At 35.4% G+C, this 18,309-nt stretch overlaps 1 protein-coding gene across 2 annotated transcripts in view; it reads left to right on the forward strand.

The window, feature by feature from the left end:
- Positions 1-3,757: 3,757 nt before the first annotated feature.
- LOC109457196 (uncharacterized) overlaps positions 3,758-18,309 on the forward strand; it is a 30,993-nt gene continuing 16,441 nt past the window's right edge. Inside the window, exons 1-5 of one of the 2 annotated variants that reach the window (XM_019749903.2) lie at positions 3,758-4,232; positions 5,669-5,718; positions 6,964-7,012; positions 14,136-14,224; positions 15,733-15,859. In XM_019749903.2, coding sequence (XP_019605462.1) covers positions 14,216-14,224; positions 15,733-15,859 — 136 coding nt within the window. In that variant the 5' untranslated portion in view covers positions 3,758-4,232; positions 5,669-5,718; positions 6,964-7,012; positions 14,136-14,215. The remainder of the gene's footprint in view (positions 4,233-5,668; positions 5,719-6,963; positions 7,013-14,135; positions 14,225-15,732; positions 15,860-18,309) is intronic. The other variant, XM_019749902.2, reaches the window with a different exon arrangement.

Here is an 18,309-nt window from a genome sequence, read left to right on the forward strand (position 1 = left end):
ACCGAAGTTTATTGGAGGTATAACACTCCATTGCATCGGTACCACAAATTACTTAACTATGTCTTTGTTCAGGATATAGTTTTTAAAAGATTATCGCAAAAATTCTCAGAAAATGGCTAATGCCAAATCTGGGATAGGAAACATACAATGTAAGTCTGGAATTATCTATGTCAAAAGGTAAAGAAAAAAAAAAGGTAAAGAAGTGCTCAAAGACCTCTGGGAATACAGGAGCCAGCTTGAAAAGCTCAATTTGGGACAATTTGAGCAACACAAAGAATGATGACAATCATGGGCTAAAATCCACTGTCCCTTGTACTGAAATACTTCGCATGGGAAAAAAAAAATCCATGAGTTATAGTGATAACTCAAAAGAGAAAAAACAGGCAGAGAAGAAAGGGGGGAAAAGGTAAAGCACTTTTACACTAAAGAAGCAATGATAAAATTAAAAATCACCTTTGTAACCCCGAATTTAATAACTTTTTTAGCCAAGGGTCACCAATGGATGCTAAAAAACAATTAGGTTAAAAGTTTTATTTGAAATGGTCTAAAAATAAAACTCTCAGATTATTTTTTGATTCACAAAGAAAAAAAGGTAAATTTTACCATGGAGAAATCAGGTGCACACACTACTTGAACCAAAGTGATCAAATTTAGTATCACCAATAATAGATCAAACTAAAATTATGTACTTCTTGATGTGATATAATACGAAGAACACACCACCATCCACTGTATTCTTGCCAAATATATTTAAACTTAACTTAGGCATGATAAAACAAACAAATCCAGAATGTTAGACATTTGTACAAGATAAACATTCTAGACTCTTCAACTCTTCAAAAATATCATGAAACACAATAACAGGTAAGAGGAACATTGCTCTACAGTAAAGAAACAAAATAAATGCGCTCTCTCCATCATGTGAAGAAACAGTGAAATAGTAGCCATCCGTAAACCAGGAAGGGGCTCTCACCAGGAACCAAATCTACCTGTACCTTGATCTAGGTCTTCTCAGCCTCCAAAACTATGAGAAATAAATGTTTGTTGTTTAAAAAAAAAGATAGATCCATCCAATGCAATGTGTGGCTTTGATTTGAATTGTGGGTCAATTTTTTAAATGGACATATAGGACTTTTAGGGAAAAACTGGGGCAATTTAAATATGGATTATGTAACATGATATTATGAATCAATATTAAATTTCTTACATGTATTCATGACATTGAGGTTATACAGGAGAACTTTGTTCTTAGAGATACAGTTAAATTATTTAGTGGCAAAGTATATGATGTCTGCAGCTTACTCATAAATGTTGAGCAAAAAACAAACAAAATCTATAAATAGGTGTAGACAGAGATTAAGCAAATAGTGCAAAATGTTAAAAACTGGTGAATTTAGATGAGGGGTATACAGTATACATCGCTATACTATTCTTTTAGTTTTCTTGCAGCTTTAAATTTTTTCAAAATAAAAATGGGAAAAATAATTATAAAAATACCAGAATGCCTCAAATACTTTCCCAGGATCACTAATTGAATGCCTGACCTCATATGTACTGGTATAAACCCAATCTATTGGAAGAAAGTCACAACCATTTGCCAGTATTGACAGAGTCAAAAGAAAATGATTCAGTACCAGGAAAGAGAACATACTAACCAATGCTGCTCACAGGCAGCCACTACAACAGGGCTGAATCCAGTTGCTAGACTGAAAAGATAACTAATCTTTAAAGGTCTGCAAGGTCAAAAACGGTCATAAGGACATAAATCTGAAACTGCCAGTTGATAAACAAAGGACCTGAGGCCTATGAAAAATTATTGCCTGAGTATTCCTTTCTCTCTGCAATCTTTGTAAGGGGCACTTTTTTTCTGGATTTTGTCTGCTTCTACAGAGTTTGGGTCCTTTAGCTCACTTTTTCTTGTTCCAAAATCTCCAATCTCCATTTTCTTTTGAATTTTAAAATTTAAATTTAAATACACGAGTAGTATGTTTTCCTTGTAAAGAAAAAAAAAGAGAGATTATCAGTGTTGCTTAAAGTTCCCTTTGACACTTCTCTCTCCTGACTGTAAGTCCTCTCTCTTCTTGCCCCAAAGGTCACCATTGACAGGAGTGTGGTGTGTGTCCCTCCATAAAAGATAAACTATTTTTTACATTAAATGTATCACATGGTATGCTAAAAAAGTCCTCCTCAGCTCCTTGCAGTCTGTATTTCTAATGATCTTAACCTTTTGGGGTCAAAGCACCTCTTTGTGAATCTGATAAAACTGCCTATATTTTCTCTAAAAAAAAAAAAATTCACATTATATCTACACATACAAAATGTCACAAATTTAATATACAATAAGAAGCCCATCTACATGGAATCTCTTAATCTCAGGTTAACAATTCCTGCTTTCCACTTTTATACAACAGCCTCCTTTTTCTTGCAAGCAGTCATCACAACTATCTAAAAGTCGAGATAATCCAGAATCAAATACTCGTAGATGTGGCTTGGGATCAATGCATGCTATCTAATTTGAAATCAGAATGTGTCATCTCAAAAAAACCCCAATCTACATCCCTCATGCTTAACAAAATTCTTGCTCCACTTTGATACTTTGACCCACTCGATATTAGTACAATATGACTATTTTTATTTCACATAGCTATACAGGATCATGCACACAGGTTCCTTTATTTCACAGACCTGGTTACCAAATTTGCTATTCCAGTCACATTACTGGGAAGAGATCAAAGTATTTGGTATAAGGTTCTGAAAGTCAGAGCAAGTTTTATTAATTTTCTCCCCCCTGGAGGAGTGGTGGAATTATAACTATCTCCTTGTGCAGGAAATTCAAAAGTTTGTAATTATTTTTGGTTTTACATTGCCACGAGATCTTAAAGTAAGTGAAGACAAGTTCAGGCTTACCAACAAACCATACTGCCTTAAATTCCTTCCTCTCTGTGAGCCAAGGTTTGTTTTTTAGAAAATGGGGACAAGGGTTTGACCTAGAATTCAGGAAATCTGACTACTGCTGGACTCTGCTAAAATTCACTCTTTTTAAACTTATTTTATTATTTTGTTAATTGGCCTTTCAACCTTACTCAATAATGTCTTTCTAATAGTACAAAAGAATTGATGCCCACTGTGGGGGGCTGTGGCAGAGGAAAAAGCAGTAACCCTACGACTGGCTTTGAAATCATCTTTGTTAAAACAAACAAAAACTATATTGATTTTGCATTCTTCCCCATGATATATGTATCTGCTCCAGTAGAAAAATCCTTTATTTCCCAGATAAAGTTTTAACCTTTTCCCGATCATCAAATTAGTGTTCGAGGAATAAATAACTTGACTATCCATCTTTTTTTCATGTCATACACATGCTCTTTTGCTGACATAACTCCTACAGACACTCTGGAATACAGGCACGAGAAAAGCACATTTATATAAACAAATCATCATCAGTCACGCAAGCACACTCAATCACGGACGCAAAACTGATAAACCACAACAGGAGAGGTCCTTATTCTGTCTGACAATCCCACACACTTCTAAAAATGCCATTACCATGTGGCTTTCAGTACGGATCACCCCATACCCAACAGCGAGTAAAATCACACAGGCAGAAATACTACCATACACCCAGCCCCTAAGAGACTCAGTCCGCCCGACCACATCTCGCGTGGTCTCACTAGGCCTGGGAGGCACACAAAGGGTTTCAAGCCATTCCGAGGCTGCAGCCGGTCCCCGCCCAGCTCCTTCCCTCCACCTGCCCAGCGGCCTAGTCCTACCTTCTCCCGATCGGAACCACTCAGCACTCGCGGTATCGGCTCTGAACCGCCCCAGCAGCGCGCGCCCGACGCCTGCGCACTGAGCGCTGGCGGGCACTCCTAGAACTCGCCGGCGCGGCCTGTGGGGCTACCGGGTTCCAGCAGCCTGGTCCACGAAACCCACCAAGGGTTGGTGGACTGTGTTTCCCAGCGTCTCGGCCGGCCAGCCACAGCCTTCCCGACGTTGGACTACATTTCCCAGAGTCACCGGATTCCTAACACGGCTTCATTTCCGTTTGTTCGCGCGATTTGGGGGCCTCGCGTGGGGAGAGCGCTGTGTATGTGGAGGAGCTAGGGCCGGCTCCGGTGGGGCCCGCGAACACGAAATCGGCCTGGATCCCGGGTGCCGGACCCCGGACCCTGAACTGCATCGTCTGTCGAGGTGGGCAGAATTGCTCGGAGGAAGCGTCCCAGGAATTGCAGGTGAGGCCGTGTCTTCGGATTTGTGTCGGGCGGCAAGCCTGACTAGTGTTTGTGAATGAGCGTGTGCGACTGTGGTTTTGTGTTTAAGCATTTGTGTGAGTGTGAGTTGCCCTGAGGGTTTGATGATACTGCTGTGACAGTGTGTTTTGTGACCGCGTGGTTACTGACGGAATGTGCTTTTGTGATTGTGTGTGTACCGCGTCTGTGAGGTGTGTGCTACAGTGGTGGTGTGACAGGGTGTTTGGATGTTCTTGTGTCTCTTTGAGGTTGGGTATTTGTCTGTGTATTGTGTGTATTACTGGGGTTTGCCTGTTGACTGAGGTGTTACGAGTGTGGCTGTGACAAAGTGTTTGAGACTGCTTGTTTCCTTGACCCAGTACTTGGTTGTGTTTTTCTGATTGTGACTACCTGATTGGATGACTGTGTGTGTGCCCTGTGTGGGACTGTGTGTGTGTGTCTGTGTGTGTGTGTGTGTGTGCGCGCGCGCGCTCCGTTTTCCTTGACTGAAGAGAGTAAAAGTGGTGCTGTGAAAGGGTGTTTTTGGCTGTGTGCACCTGACAGTGTGCTTGGCTATGCTCGAATGAGGTTATGTGTATGCTCTGTGTATGATTGGATTTTGTTGACGATTAGGTGGTGTGACAATGTAGCGTTAACGTGGTGATTGTGACTCTGGCTGTGTGACTGGAAATGTGATTGGGTGACTGTGTTGTCATTTGTGTGTATTATAGTCTGTGCCCATGTGGGAGTTTAGTGTGGTACAGAGGTAAAATTGTTTTGGTATAATATTTCTTGGATTCATTCTGGGGCTGAGTCTGCCTATGTGACTTTGCCCTTCTCTGAGGACTTCTTTCTCTTCTGATTACAGTGGCTACCCTCCCTTCTTCCCAAAGTCACATTGATTCCTTTATATCTGTAGGTACCCTGCTGCTTTCCAGTGCCCTCTCACCTTAAGGGTATTGGATGCAAGAAGTGACAGGAAGTCAGAAATTTGAGCCCATGAATAAAGAATACATGAGTTACTTCTAAGCCACAGACCTGGTCTTGAGATGATAATTTCAGAATTGATAAGTGGCCTTAAAGACAGGCCACTTAGAAATGTAATGGGATTCCTGGAGTGGGAATACTTTCAGACAATGTGCTGTAGGAGGCAAGCCACACAATTCAGAACCTGTAGCACTCCACTGCAGGGCTCTGTCTCCAGTGGACTGTTTTGAATCTAGAAATAAATTCTAGCTCAAGACAGTTGTGATCTTGGCACTTCTTTCTGATACACAAAGTACAGAACTGTTCTAGTCTCCTTCTGACCTCCCTCAATGTTAAATGAGGGGTAGGTTGGGGGCGTGGAGAGACAGAAGAGGATGTGTTCTATTTAGAATATACCCTAAGAAAAGCCTAGTATAATATCTCACAATTCCATTTTCTTTTCCTGAGAGTAGAGCCCAAAGGAGGAAAAATGGCTGTTACGCATTTAAAAGCAAAGTCCAAGGTGAGTAGATGTTTCCACTTTGTTTTTTGAAATGCCTTTGTTTTTTTTCAGGACATAATCTTTGTTTTCTTTTTGAAATTTCCTGTCTAAGCCTTTTTAACTAAAGAAGGGGCAAGGCAATTTTCTGTAGATTGGGAGCAAGGAATATGTGCAGTTAATTGTGATAGATGCTTCTCACTAGTGTTTAAATTGAGGAAGAATGGATTTGAGATTTGTAAATTTAAAAAGGAGATAATCTAGTGTTATTTCTGACACAACAGCATCCTGTTTTTTTTAACTTTTTAAAATTTATCAAATGTACACAGAAGTATAATGAACCATCATATGCCCGGCTTAAAAATTATCACTTGCCAATCTTATTTTATTTATTCTGCCTTCAGTTCAAAATCCTTTCTTTTTTCTTAAAAAAATTTTTTCAATTACAGTTGACATTCAGTATTATTTATATTAGTTTCAGGTGTACAGCATAGTGGTTGGGCATTTATATAATTTACAAAGTGATTCCCCCTATAAGTCTAGTACTCACCTGGTACCATATGTAGTTATTACAATATTATTTCAAAAATCCAGGGACCGGCCCGGTGTCTCAGGTGGTTGGGGCGCTGTGCTCCTAACGCTGAGGTCGCTGGTTTGATTCCCACATGGACCAGTGAGCTGCATGCCCATTGTGAACAACTGCTCTCCCTGGAGCTGGGCTGCTGTGAGCAGCTGAAGGTGACCTAGGACCCACTGCCTCAGCCTGGGGGGAGCACAAGGCTCATAGTACCAGCATGGGCCAGGGAGCTGTGTCCTACACAACTAGATTGAGAAACAACGGCTTGAACTGGAATGGAGGGGGGAGGGGGGGCGGTATCTAATTACCTTTTGATTTCTTCTTTGACTTATGGGTTATTAGAAATATGTTATTTAGATTTCAAATGCTTTGAAGATCTTCCAAATATCTTTCTGTCACTGATTTCTAATTTTGTTTCATTTTGTTCAAAGAATATACTTTGTATGACTTGAATTCTTTTAAATTTATTGAGATTTGTTTTATAACTGAGAATGTGTGATCTATGTTAGTAAATGTTGGTGTGCACTTGAAATGACTGTATTCTCTGCTAATGTTGGGTGGAGTGTTCTATAAATGTCAACTACTTAGATAGGTTGATAGTGTTCTATTTTTTTATGGTTTGTTAGAATCAATATCCAAACAGTGTCTTTACTGATTTTCTGTCAATTGGATTTACCTCTTTTTCCTCATAGTTTCTATCAGTCTGTGTCATGTACAAGTATTTTGAAGCTCTGTTATTAGGTACGTAAATGTTTTAGATTATATATTCTAATAGTGGATTGACCCCTTTAATCATTATGAAATGGTATCCTTTATCCCAGTCTTTGCTCTGAACATCTACTTTTTTTGATATTTAATGAAGCCACTCCAGCTTTCTTTTTTGTTAGTGTTAACATGATACATCTTTTTCTATCCTTTTACTTTTAACTCTTTTGTGTTCTGTGTGCATTTCTTGTTGGCAGCATTTAGTTGGAGCTTGTGTTTTTATCCAGTTTGACAATATCTGTGTTTTAATTGGAGTATTTATACCATTGATAATTAGCATGATTATTGATGGTTTGAGTGAAATCCATAACCTTGCCATTTGTTTTATATTTGTCCCATCTGTTCTTTATTCCCTTTACCTCTTTTCTCCTTTTTCGATTGAGAGAGTTTCAAAATAACAATACCGATATTTTTACTAACCGCATAAATACAGAAAAAAAATCAAGACTTCCTGGAGTTCAATAGGATATAACCCAGTAGGGACCTATAATCAAATTACTGTGTTTTTAAAGTCACCTAAAATAACACCTCATATAGTTAAGCCACCAACCTGAGAGACAGAGTTAGGCTTATTTGTTTAATCTTGCTTCTACTTTTAGAAATTGGTTTTCCCCGCTTTGATTTAATTTAATTTTAAAATTACTTAAAATATTTACATATTTCCAAAACCAAAACTCCAGATCAAGAGAAGTCTGGTGTCCATTCCTGTCCCCTCCACTCTGTTTCCTTCTTTCTTCTCTATGTGACTCATCTGTAATTATCTTTCGTTTATTCTTCTGTTTTTCTTTTAAACGATAATATGTTGTGTTTGTATGTATATGTATATATATTTTTATTGTCTCCATTCTTAATTAAAAGGGTGGATTCTATGTATACTGTTCTGTACCTTCCTTTTTTTTATTTTTCTCACACATTTACTATATCCCACAGATCATTCCACAGCAGATGTCATTCCATAAACATCTGCCACATCCTTTCTTATAGCTACATTTTGTGTGAGTGTAATAGTTTATTTAGCCATTCTCCTATGGGTGGACATTTGGGTTTTTTCCCAGTATTTTGCCATTACATAATGCAGCATTCAGTAACAGTATATATGGCTTCTATTTGTAGAGGTTTATCTTTGGGGCAGATTTCTGGAACTGGCCTACTTTTAGGTTTTTTTAAATGCTTTTGACATAAGTTCTACCTGAATCACAACTCTAAGTAATAATAAAATTGGTACATTTCCTCACTTTTTCCCCTCCCTGTCTCTTTCTCCATTATCCAATTAAAAAAAAAAAGTCTTAGAGTTTATACTATTAAATATTCCTTTTTCTCTGAATTTATTGAGAATTTCTTTTTTTTTAACCACTGCATGTTCTTGTTTTAAATTCCAGAAAGCTGTTACTTTCTTGTTTTCTGATATCAAAGTAGTACATGTTCGTTGACACAATTTAAAAAATACAAAAAGAAACAAACAAGGAAGAAAATAACAATTACTTAAAAACTCTCCCCTGGAATGAAACACCGTTCATATTTGGAATCTATCCTTAAAGTCTTTTTTTAAACTTCTCATGGAAAAATTCAAATTTATCCAAAACTAAGGTATAGTGTAATGTATCCCCATGTACTCTACCCATCTCTTAGCTTCAACAAATATCAATTTATGGCTAAACATGTTTTATCTATAGCTCCACTATTTCCTCCCTACCCCAACCCCTCAAAAACCCATGGATTATCTTGAAAAAACTCCAGTTACATAATTACATCCACAACTATTTTAACATGTGTTTCTACAAGATAAATAAAAAGGACTTTTTATTTAAAAAAATAACCACAATATCATCGCTACTAAAAAGAAAAAAACAAAACTTCCTTAATGTCATGAAATAGCCAGTGTTCAAATTTTCCCCACTGTCCATAAATATTTTTTTATGGTTTGTTAGAATCAATATCCAAACAGTGTCTATTTAGTATAATAGTGGGATATGTTTCTTAAATCTTTTCTCTCTTTCTGTTTTCTTGTAGTTCCAGGAACAGTTTTCTTACAGTTACCCATAATCTGGATTTTGTTGACTGTATGTGTGGTGTCATTTAACATGTTCCTTTAACCCTGTATTTCTTGTAAACTGGTATTTAATTCTAGAGGCTTGATCAGGTTCAGGGGTTTTTTTGTGTGTTTTTTTATTTGTTTTGCACTAATCCTTCATACATAAAGATATGTACCTCTGTGAAGTGGTGCATAATATTTGGTTGTTTTCCTTTATGTGGTGTTAGCAGCCATTGATCATCTTGGAATCCATATTTTATCAGGAGTTACAAAATGGTATTCTGATTCTATCATTTCTTCAGCATTTATGAGCTGGAATACTTCTATAAAGAGAACCATCTTCTCATCAATGTCTTGGTTACTCTGAAATATAGCTTATGCAAAAAATGTAGGATAAAAGCTTGATTTTACTCTCATTATTTTTCAGCATCTTCCAAAGTTTATCCTGTGTTTTCCTTTTAAGTTATCGTTATGAACTTGTCGATTTAAAGATATTTTATGTTTTTCAGTTCATAGCTGTTATTGTTCTTAATACTCAAATTGTCCATCTATGGCCAGTGTGACCCTCTTTACACTCCCTCTGATTTATCTTCTTTTGGATTTCTTGTGACATGAACCAGTAATCTTTGGTAGATTCCAAACTTTCTGGTGTGAAAAGAAGTTCTAGGCTCATCTTGTACATTTTCCTCTCCCAAACATGAAATCAGCCTCTTCTTTATGGAGCCGTGGTTCCTTTTAGTGGGAAGTGGTTTTAAGAAGACACAATTAGAATAGTAGGAGGTTCTCATTGCTTCTGGGTGTTATTGTTTATAGGCCTTTAACAGAGCTGGTTAAATACATATCTTTTAGAAAGAGAAAACTAAATCCTGAGTTTATATTGATACTTCCAATTGAATTTAAAGATTAGAGTTTTTCTTGATTTTTAAAAAATTTGTATTTTTTGTACTCTGAAAATCTTTATTCCTAGTAACATTAATTACTTGCTTTATTCTCATTGATATATGTATGTGTATATAATCATTTCAGAATATATATATATACATATATGCCTGTATATATGTATATGTGGATATATATATATATATATGTGGATATATATATATATATATTAGACTAACAATTCCAGTATTGTTAATAACAGTATATTTAGTGAAAAACAGTTTATAGTTGTTTTGCCTGTACGTTACGTTGTACTAGGGATCTAATGTCAAATGATTGTATTTTAAAATTCCTTGAAATAATTGCTTCCTTTTTTTTTATTTACTCTGTTAGTGTTATGAACAGATGAGTGTTTCCTTTGGCTTTAGGTTATTAGGGATTTTAAAAAATTTTGATTTATTTTTGTCTTATATAAAACATACTCTTGTTTCCAAAGTCAGTTGGGTTCAGTTTGATATTTTATATATATTTTTTGCATGTCTATGTTCATGAGAGATCTCAAACTGTAATTTTTTTCTTGTAATATTTTTGTCGGGTTTTGGTGTCATGGTTACTTGACCTCAAAATGTAAAAGAGAGTGTTTTCTTCTTTTCCTATTTTCTGAAAAAGTTTGGGAAAGAATAGTATTATATCTACCTGAAATGTTAGTAGAACTTACTGATGAAGCCATCTGGACCTTCTCTGTGGGCATGGCATTTGTTTCACTAAAAATTCAATTTCTTTAATATCTGTCTATAGGGCAACTTATGTTTTCTGTTTCTTCATGTGTGACTTTTGGTAATTTGTGTCATACGAAATTTATCCACATCATTCAAGTTGTCAAATTTATTGGCATAGAATTACATTATCCTTTTAATGCCTGTAAGATCTATAGTTCATTCTCTGTATTGGTAATATTTTGTTTCCTCCATAGACTTGCTAGGGGCTTATCAATTATTGTTATTCCTTGGTATCCTGAAAGATTGGTTCCTGGACCCCCTGAGGTGACCAAAATCTTCAGAAGCTCAAATGCCTCATATAAAATGGCGTAGTAGTTGCATATAACTAATGAATACCTTCCTGTATGCTTTAAATCATCTCTAGATTATAGTAAGTCTTCACTTAACATTGTCAATAGGTTCTTGGAACTGTGGCAAAATAACATATAATGAAACCAATTTAACCATAGGCTGATTGATATAAACAAGAGTCAAGTTCCTATGGCATCTCATCAGTGTTATAAAGAAACTAATGATGTTGAACAAAAAGATGTTATTTGAGGACGTACTATAATTATACCTAATACAATGCAAGTGTTATATAAATAGGTGTTATACTGTATCATTTAGAGAATAATGACAAAAAAACAGTGTATATGCAGTACAGACACAACTATTGTAGGCCTAACCTACTAGTACATGTCAGCAAAAATGTAACATTTTTTTTGTTTGTTTGTTTGTTTTAATATTTTTGATCCACAGTTGGTCGAACCCACAGATGCAAACCTGTGGGTATACAGAGGGCCAACTGTATATTAATCTTTTGAAAGAAACAATTTTTGACTGTTGATGTTCTCTATTGAAATCCATTTTATGTTGTGGATTTTGTGTTTATTTTTATTTCTTCTTATTTTGGGCTTCATTTGTTCTTTTTTTTTTTTCCAGTTCCATAAGGTGGGAGTCTAAAGAACTAAGGAGTTCCTTTTTTTCTAATACAAGCATTTAAGGCTATAAATTTTTCTTTAAATACTGCTTTTACTGCAGTCTACAAAATTTGGTTAGTTGTGTTTTCATAGTCATTCAATTCAACATATTTTCTAATGTCTTGTGATTTCTTCTGATGGGTTATTTAGAAGTGTGTTTAATTTGCAACTATTTGGAGATTCTTCTAGACCTCTTATTATTGGTTTCTAATTAAATAATGTGTAGACAAAAACCAGAAAATATACTTTGTATTATTTAATTTTAAAATATTTTTGATACTTGTTTCCTCCCCCCATTGGATTTAGTGCATAGCCAATGCATTGTAGCCTCCTAAGGGAGTCGCGGTCAAGGACTCAGGCCCCCCTGGCAAGCCATGCTCTTATTCATATATGCATTCCTAGCCCAACTGCCTCCGTTAGGTTACCTATCAGGCATCTCTGTCAAGAGGTCCTTATTAAGGGAAGGGGGAAAACTTGACACTTTTGCTCCACTTGGTACTCAGTACTTTTCTATTCCTAGCCCTTTCCCCATCTCCCTCTCAGTGGTCCTACTCCCTTGGCAGTGAGATGATTCCCCATGTCTGTGCTGATCATCTGACCCTCTGTAGATGCTGTTCCACAGGGGAAAATGGAACAGGGGAGTCAGCACTTTCTCTTCCTTGTAGGAAGTGATTAAAGACGACTGTTACTTTCAGTTTGGCTTATTGTCTTAATCAGCTTTTCTGACAACTGGCAGCTCAGCTCAGCTCTTGATACTTGGGTGTGGTATTCTTGACAGTTGTGTATGCTATCAGTTATATCAAGGTACTTGATAGTATTTATATAAATCCTGTATATCATTACTAATTTATAAAATTTATTTGTTCTGTCAATTACTGAGAGAAAGATGTTAAAATTTCCAAATCTGATTCTGGATTGATCTATTTCTTCCTTTAGTTCTGTCAATTTTTGCTTCGTATATTTGATGCTTTGTTAAATCTCTACACATGTAGAATTGTTATGTCTTCTGATGAATTTAGCCTCTTTACTATTACTCTTTGTCTTGAAGTCTATTTTATCTTATATTGATACAGGTACACAAGCTTTCTTATGCTTAGTATTTGTGTGGTCTTTCTCCACCATTTTACTTTCAACCCATCTGTGTGTTTCTTGTAAAGAACATATAGTTGGAACTTGCTTTTTTATACTGTCTTGAGATTGTCTCTTTATGGGAATAGTTGGATTGTTTATCTTTAAGGTAATTACAATGTAGTTTAAGCCCTGCCAGGGATGAGAGCATCCATGTCTTAAGAAGAGGTTGGCACTTTTTGGAGTTTAGTTCATTTAAATTTCTTTGTGTCTTCACTCTTTGATGGATTTAAAAGGAATTATGGTTTTTCATCTTACTGAATTATTTTTGGTTGCTAGAATGGGCAGTTATCTATTGCACCTTGCCAATATCTGGAAGAAGTGGAATTTCTAATTAAATATTTATTGAGCACGTATATCAATGATTGTCTGTAGGAACAGTGACTCCTCCTATGGGGTGTTTTAGAAATATAACTTTATTTACAAAAACAGTTGGTGGGCAATAGTTGCCAACTTCTGATCTAGATTTCCTGCAGTGCCCAATGAAGAATTGTTCTGTGACCTACAAAATGAGGACCATAGCTGTGGGGAAATATACTTATTATTGGGGGTCTAGCAATAATAAAATTTAAATTTTAAAATTGCTGAATTTGTCTGTTTTACTATTATTGCATGTTCTTACTATTAGCTAAATCTTTTAGGAATACTGCTATAGTTTCTTTGAGAAAGATTACACTTCGTTTTATTCAGAAATTCACGGAGATTTTTAAAAACAATTTTAAATAATCATGGCACTAATGGCAACACTGCTTGTGACATTTGACTTGTTAATATCCATACTTGTAAAAGCCTCCATTTGTAGATAATGAATTTAATTTATTCTACACACACACTTGTACACACGTATACAAATATATACATACAAGTATATAGATTTTATTTCAAAATGTCAAATATAAATATGTCAACAATACTTAGTTGAATATTGTCATCTTATAAATTTAAATTTATTCATTTTAAGCATAAAGATTTAATTATTTGTGCTTTCTATTGTAGTGTTCATTAATATGTTGAAATATAACGGTCATGTCTATTTTAGGTATACTATACGTAAATGTGTCATATTATATATAACTTTCATTTCAGAAATGGTAGAGAAGTTTTTGTAAATATTTTCTTTCTGTGTATAGACAGCACTGAGTTTGACAGGGATAAGAACCCACCACCTTTACCCCCCTTCTCCCCCCCCCCCCCCCCGTTTAGTGTGTATTTTGGGAATGGGAGCAAGAGACAGGAAGAAGAGAGCAACAAAGGTAATTTTAACTTGTCTGAAGTTTTATAAAGAGCATGGTCTCATGGTTCTGTTTTCTCCTCCCCAGCACTGCCTTTTCCAGATTCTGTGCTTCTCTAAGATAGGAATCCAGAAGAGGATTGATCATTTCTTTTAACTCTAAAAAACATGGCTCAGGTAAATTGGTGTTTTCCTCATGCCCTCTTTGAGTAGTCACTTTGTCACTTTTTTACAGAGTATGTGCATGTTTGCGTTTCTTATTCCTGAAACTCCACTCAGGAATGTGCCCCCAGTTTATCCCATTCTTACCAGTGATAGTGTCTTCGCTAGGTATGTCTTTCTAATCTAACCTATATTCACATATTTATTCAAAAATCCATTGAGCATCTTTGATTAGGAGCACTGATATAACAACAGATATCCTGATTTTAGAAGATATGGAAGGATCTTAAATGGTACCACACAAGAAAACTTTGAACTCTTTAGACTTAGGTTTCCCTGTTAGGCAAGAAAGGAGTTGGGGTTGACTGTGCTGAGTCTCCATACATGGCAAGAGCCCATGCTTTGTGGGCTTTTAAGGTTAGGAACAGGATTAGGGATTGAATACAGAGAGATCTTCTCTGGGAATCCATAATTGATACCAATAATATGGATCATCTTGAGATTCAGTATTGTGTGCTAATCTTGAATGTGTAAGTTTGGATTATCTTTTCCGTCTTTCTATTGCTTAGAACAAGAAAAAGATACTGTGTTTCCCCGAAAATAAGACCTAGCTGGACCATCAGCTGTAATGCATTTTTTGGAGCAAAAATTAATATAAGACTCAGTCTTATTTAAATAAAATATAAAACTGGGTCTTACATAATATAATACAAGACCGGGTCTTATATTAATTTTTGTTCCAAAAGACGCATTAGAGCTGATGGTCTGGCTAGGTCTTATTTTCAGGGAAACACAGTATGTTAATAAGTGATTAATAGTAACAGGAAAATTCACATGCAAAAGCTGTTGAGAATTATAAACTCCCCAAAGCAAAAAATGCTTATGAGATTTTTATATAACCTAAAATGTTCAAATATGTGCATTTATTAAGTCAGATATATTCATTATATGGATCAACTCTGCAGCCTATTAAAAATATTTACTAAATTATTGGTAACAGAGAAATGCTTATGACTAATATTCTGATATAATGACAAACCTGAAGCTTCAATAAATTATTTAATTTTATGTAAATCTTATTTTATATGATACATATTTTATAAGATTTTACAGAAATGTTTAACCAATTGTTTCTCTTAATTTCTCAAGTAGAAAAGAAAGAGGAGCTTGCGTTTATTGAGAATGTATGATGTACAAGATACATATTGTACAGGGTGCTTCCGTATGCTGTTTCTTTTAATTGGGACATTGCATTTTTAAATTAATTTTATTTAATTTACTAATTCCCAGACTTATTGTGTAATGAGATGTTCTACATGCAGGAAATATCTATAACAACAGGAATAAAAAGGAATATGTCAGCACTTTAGAAGTATCAAGTTCTGTAGTGTCTCATTTATGTAAGAGGCTTCTTAGCATATTTGCTCTGTTGCCTCCTTTGTGGCGAGCTCTCCATCATCTCCCCCTCCACTGAAAAAACATTTTCTTTATTTCCACTACTAGTATTATGTTTGTTGTTTCAGAGATCGGTGATGTTCAGGGATGTTGCCATTGACTTCTCTCAAGAAGAGTGGGAATGCCTGGACTTTGCTCAAAGGGATTTGTACAGAGATGTGATGTTGGAGAACTATAGTAACTTGGTGTCACTAGGTAAGGATATCTACCCCTAGTATTTCAGTATCTACCTTTGGAATGCCTACCTCATCGGATGTTATTTCAAGGTTGTTTTTAAGTAATTAACTAAATTTGTTCTAATTTTCAAAGGAATGGTTTTAAATTTCTGGAAGTAGATATAGATAGTTTCATAGGGCACATTTATCTTTTTTTTTCCACTTTTTTTTTTTTTATTATTTTATATATATATATATATATATATATATGTATATTATAGTTGACATTCAATTTTATTCTACATCAGCTTCAGGTGTACAGCACAGTAGTCAGGCACCTACACGGTCTATGAAGTGATCCCCCTGATAAGTCCAGTGCCCATCTGACATCCTACATAATCTTTACAACATTATTGATTATAATCCCCATACTGTATTTCACACCCCCATGACTATTTTATGACTACCAATTTGTATGTTCTAATCCCTTCACCTTCTCCCCCACCCGAACCCCCCTCCTATCTAGCAACCATAAGTTTTTTCTCTGTATCTCTGAGTCTGTTTCTGTTTTGTTTGATGGTTTATTCTGTTCTTTAGATTCTACATATAAGTGAGATCATAATGATATTTGTCTTTTTCAGTCTGACTTGTTTCACTTAGCATAATATCCTCTAGGTCCATCCATGTTGTCGTAAATGGTAAGATTTCATTCTTTTTTATGGCAGAGTAATATTCCAGTGTATAATTTCTTTATCCAGTCATCTATTGATGGCATTTTGGATGTTTCCATATCTTGGCTATTGTGAATAGCACTGCAGTAAACATAGGGGTGCATATATTTTTTCAAAGTAGTGTTTTGGATTTCTTTGGATAAAAACCCAGGAGTGGAATTGCTGGGTCATAAGGCAGTTCTATTTTTAATTTTTTGAGGAACCTCCATACTATTTTCTATAGTGGCTGCACCAATTTGCAATCCCAACAGTGCACAAGGGATCCGTTTTCTCCACATCCTTGCCAACACTTGTTCATTGATTTATTGATGATACCCATTCTGACAGTAATGAAATGGTATCTCTTCGTTTTTATTTGCATTTCTCTGATGACTAGTGACATTGAGCATCTTTTCATATGACTGTTGGCCATGTGTATGTCCTCTTTGGAGAAATGTCTCTTCATGTCATCTGCCCATTTTTCAATTGGGTTGATTAGGGTTTTTTTTGTGTTGAGTTATATGAGTTTTATATAAATTTTGGATATTAACCCCTTATCAGATGTATCATTGGCAAATATCTTCTCCCATTCAGTAGAATGTCTTTGTTTTGTTGATGGTTTCTTTTGCTGTGAAAGAACTTTTTAGTTTGATGTAATCGCATTTGTTTATTTTTTCCTTTCTTTCCCTTGCCTGAGGGTATATATCAGTAAAAATATTACTAAGGGTAATGTCTGAGAGTTTATTTCCTATATTTTCTTCTAGTTGTTTTATGGTTTTGGGTCTTACATTTAAGTCTTTAATCCATTTTGAATTTATTCTTGTATATGACATAAGAAGGTGGTCCAGTTTCATTTTTTGCATATATCTGTCCAGTTTTCCCAGCACCATTTATTAAACAGACTGTCTTTACTCCAATGTAAATTCTTGCTTCCTTTGTCGTAGATTAGACGACCATATAGGCGTGGATTTATTTCTGGGTGCTCTATTCTGTTCCATTGATATGTGTGTCTGTTTTTATGCCAATACCATGCTGTTTTGACTACCATAATTTGATATCAGATAGTGTGGTAACTCCTGCTTTATTCTTATGTCTAAGGATTGCCGTGGCTATTCAGGGTCTTTCATGGTTCCATATAAATTTTAGGATTATTTGTTCTACTTCTGTGAAAAATGTAATTGATATTTTGATAGGGATTGTGTTGAATCTATATATTGCTTTGGGAAGTATTGACATTTTAACTATATTCTTCCTATCCATGGACGTGGTATATGTTTCCATTTATTTGTATCTTTTTTAGTTTCTCTCTTCAGTGTCATAATTTTCTGAGTAGAGGTTTTTTACTTCCTTGGTTAAATTTATTCCTAAGTATTTTTTTTTTTTTTGATACAATTGTAAATGTAACTGTTTTCTTAATTTCTCTTTCTGATAGTTCATTAGTGGTGTATAAAAATGCAACCAATTTCTGAATATTAATTTTGTATCCTGCTACTTTACTAAATTCATGTATCAGTTCTAATAGATTTTGAACTGATGGGGTTCTCTATGTATAGTATCATGTCATCTGTAAATAATAACAATTTTACTTCCTCCTCTCCAATTTGGATGCTTTTTTATTTCTTTTTGTTGTCTGATTTCTGTGGCTAGAACTTCCAGTACTGTGTTGAATAAAAGTGGTGAAGTGGGCATCCTTGATTTGTTCCTCATCTTAAGGGGAATGCTTTTAATTTCTCCCCATTGAGTATGATGTTAGCTTTGGGTTTGTCATATATGGCCTTTA

Source organism: Rhinolophus sinicus, linkage group LG11 (assembly GCF_036562045.2).
Source record: "Rhinolophus sinicus isolate RSC01 linkage group LG11, ASM3656204v1, whole genome shotgun sequence".
Classification (NCBI taxonomy): domain Eukaryota; kingdom Metazoa; phylum Chordata; class Mammalia; order Chiroptera; family Rhinolophidae; genus Rhinolophus; species Rhinolophus sinicus.